At 39.2% G+C, this 3565-nt stretch overlaps 1 protein-coding gene across 1 annotated transcript; it reads right to left on the minus strand.

The window, feature by feature from the left end:
- Positions 1-1499: 1499 nt before the first annotated feature.
- Positions 1500-2720, minus strand: LOC113717960 (uncharacterized). Its single transcript, XM_027242821.2, has 2 exons — positions 1805-2720; positions 1500-1711 (listed from the first exon to the last, which is right to left on the minus strand). The coding sequence occupies exons 1-2, from the start codon at positions 2529-2531 to the stop codon at positions 1704-1706; spliced, it is 735 nt and encodes a 244-aa protein (XP_027098622.1). The 5' UTR covers positions 2532-2720; the 3' UTR covers positions 1500-1703.
- Between the last annotated feature and the right edge of the window lie 845 nt (positions 2721-3565).

The following is a 3565-nucleotide window of genomic DNA, read 5'->3' on the forward strand; positions in this document are numbered from 1 at the left end:
CAAATCTAATTTTAGGGTTCCATTTTTGACGGAGGTGATGTAATCTCATGTTTACGATGGGGACGTGAATCGTGATGGTTAAAGTTAACTTCTAAATTCAACAAAAGACCAAAAGTATATATTTTTTTTCTAAAATTAAATAAGTCGACATTTCAAATAAAGAGAAGGTAGCTACTTTACTCAGTGCTCTCAAAAACCTGCTTTTATAGAAAAATTGCATGTTAATTCATAATTTCACCGTGACAAACATATGTACGATGAATTACATCAAGTAAAAAGGTAATTGAATACGAATTATTTGTAAGAAACAGGATGGCAAAGACTGAGCAATAAACTTTTTTCCTTATTACACTGTGTAAAAAGGGGATGGCAACTAAGGACCAAGGGACAAACATTTTCCTTCCTTTCACATTTTGTGAAAGCGAGATGACAAGGACTGGACCAAAACAATTTTCCTTTTACAAATCGTAAAATGGTTTGGAAAGGGCATTTTATTTTTAACGAAATGCTGTTGCTTTTCTCCTACATACTGGCTTCTTAAAGAATGAATGTGTGGATTACATTGATTAATTAGCCAACTCATCTTATCAGGGAATCAATTCTTAAAGAATGTGTTTTCTCTACTGTCAGGTTTAAGATTAGATTCCCGAACCTTGTTATGTTTTCCGTAGGTACATTTTTCAATCACTTTTTTATCTTACATATATCAAATCGTTACAATAATTTTTTTATAAAAAGTTTAAAAAAATGCAATCCAAAGAAAGCTACATTGGGAGTGAAAAAGATGTGAAAGGGTTAAAAAGAAAAAAAACAAAAAAAAGAAGATAGTTTATGTTGGCTTATACTTTTGTTTACTTTAGGAAGATGGAGATTCAATAATGATACTCGGCTTAATTCACATTTCACAGGCGTTAAGCAGAAGCTTACGAGGTCCACAACTGATACACGTGGCTGAAAATTGAAACTCAGATAATCCCCACGGTGGCCAACTGATGATACACGTGGTTCACCAAAACATTCTGCTGTCCCCACGGTGACTAGTTAGAGGACCAACGTCGACGACGTTTACTTTTTAAGATACTTTGGATATGACAAAAGTGGGAATATTCCGTATTGATTTGCTCCATGCAGATCAGTAATGTCCAATCATCAAGTAATACAGAAACAGACAAGTAAATTCCAGATATTGCGCTTTTATCTTTTCAAGAGAAGATCCAATTATTTGCTTGACTGAAAAATAATAACATGATGTCGACATTTCCATAAAAGTCGAAACAAATATTTTATAATATTTCTATAATGTCGACATTTTCAAGTGTTATACATTCTATATTTTATAATATTTCAAAATGTTATTTTGTCAAAAAAAGTCAAAATGTCTTTTAATGTCTTCTTTCAATGTAATCCCTTCATTTAATCATTTATCTATATATATATATATATATGTTGTCATTTAAATTTGAAATTTAACTATGTAGAAATAAAATTGCAAAGAGGAGTACAAATATTACAATTAACTCACTATATTTATGAAGTTGGATTTCTGAAACATAATAAACAAATTGATACAGAGGGAGTAAAAAATAAAAAAGAATATACATTTCAAAGACAAACTTTATACTGTAAAACAACGTGACTCTTTTATCTCTGAATCCGCCACCCTGCCGCCAAATCTTGGCTGTGGATGGATGTTCAAAGCACTCCTATATACCTGTTTCAGAATTCACGTATAACTATATGTCAACAAAAGCATAAGAAAGCCACCAATATAAACTAAAAATTTCCAAAAGAAAGAAAGAAGTACCATTCTCGAGCGGAAGGACTTTTATGACGAGCCCTCCAAAGATAAAGATGGCGATAAATATCAGCTTGGCTCGGTAGTCAACGGGGAAGACCAACACAACCGGAATAACGGCGAAGAAAATTGAAACTTCGCCCATGAAACTAGATGCGTTGGGGTAATGGCGTTGTAGGTTAATAGATGCCCAATAAGCACAAAACATCAGCAGGATAGCCATGGATGACAACGGGAAGGTTGCAGGTACGGGTGCAAGCGTTTGAAAATATTGCAAGGCTATGCCAATGCTAATGGCTGTAAAACAAGGTCCAATCACCGCCGGTAGCGACTGCAAGTTCGTCGTGTTATTGTTATCAACGGTGACTCGATCATGAGGATCATCACCACCACCAGGTCGTCGATCGGCAGTAGGCCGGTTCTGCTGCCCCTCTATATCAAATCCTGCACTACGCTCGCGTTGGGCGGGGGGCAACTCAGGTTGAATTGACTTGACCCCCTTCCACAGGCGGATAAGGTGTCCAATGACTGTCGACAGCAACGGCAAGTTCGTCATGTTATTGTTATCAACGGGGACTCGATCACGAGGATCATCACCATCATCAGGTTGCAAGTCGGTTGTAGGCGGGGGCTGCTGCTCCTCTATATCAGATCTTGAACTAGGCTCGATTTGCGTGGTGGGCAACTTTAGTTGGACCGGCCTTTCCAGGACGAGCCGCTTGGCCGGCTCGATCATAGTGAAGAAGAAGTAGAGAACGTAGCTGAATATTGGCCAAGTTTTTTTTCTTTTTTTTTTTAATCAGGGAAATATGTTTTAGCTGCTGAGAAATGATCAAAAGTTATGAGAGTGTTTATAGGGAGGGATTTCAATTTTGATAGAGGGGGATGGGAATGGTTGGTGACAATGTCGGCTTTCCCACCAAACAGTCGCGGAACAGGGTCTGTCTTTTTTGTGGGAAGGGGGGGGGGGGGGGGTGTTGGGGGAGTGGTGGGAAGGGTGGAAGGGAGGGGAGTGGTGGCGCGGAACAGGATCTGGCTTTTGGAGAGGGGGCAAGTTCGGCTTAAAAGTTAGGGACATGGGCTTTCCTAGCAAATGGTGGCCGAGCAAGGATCTATTTATCGAGAGGAAAGTGGTGCATGCCCGCTGCTGTTCAGCCCCTTCCTCTGCCATTGCCACCAAATTACTGTTTCTTCTAGAAATTTAGACGCTTGCCAAATTACTGTTCTTCTAGAAATTTGCCTGCCAAATTACAGCCACACCACATGGGTTGGATTACGCAGAAAAATGCATTCAAAAAGCTCCGTTAATTTGGACATGCATAATGCGAATTACAAAATATGTCTTCATTTATGATATTGGTTGGGAATATTTTCTGCTACCCGTTGTTCTGCATCTGCAGTTGGGCGTGCAATCTGAATTTTGTTGCGACCCGGCAAGTTGCAAGTGGCCAGTTAGACTGTGAAAGCAAAATACAGTCTACTTTGTTGACTTTGGTTACCGCTGCGTGGCTTGGGACTTCTTTTTTTCCGGAGACGAGAGGAAAGTGGTGCATGCCCGCTGCTGTTCAGCCCCTTCCTCTGCCATTGCCACCAAATTACCGTTCTTCTAGAAATTTAGACGCTTTTCTTCTAGAAATTTGCCTGCCAAATTACGGCCACACCACATGGGTTGGATTACGCAGAAAAATGCATTCAAAAAGCTCCGTTAAATTGGACATGCATAATGCGAATTACAAAATATGTCTTCATTTATGATATTGGTTGGGAATA

The sequence above is a fragment of the Coffea arabica genome, chromosome 11e (assembly GCF_036785885.1).
Source record: "Coffea arabica cultivar ET-39 chromosome 11e, Coffea Arabica ET-39 HiFi, whole genome shotgun sequence".
NCBI lineage: Eukaryota > Viridiplantae > Streptophyta > Magnoliopsida > Gentianales > Rubiaceae > Coffea > Coffea arabica.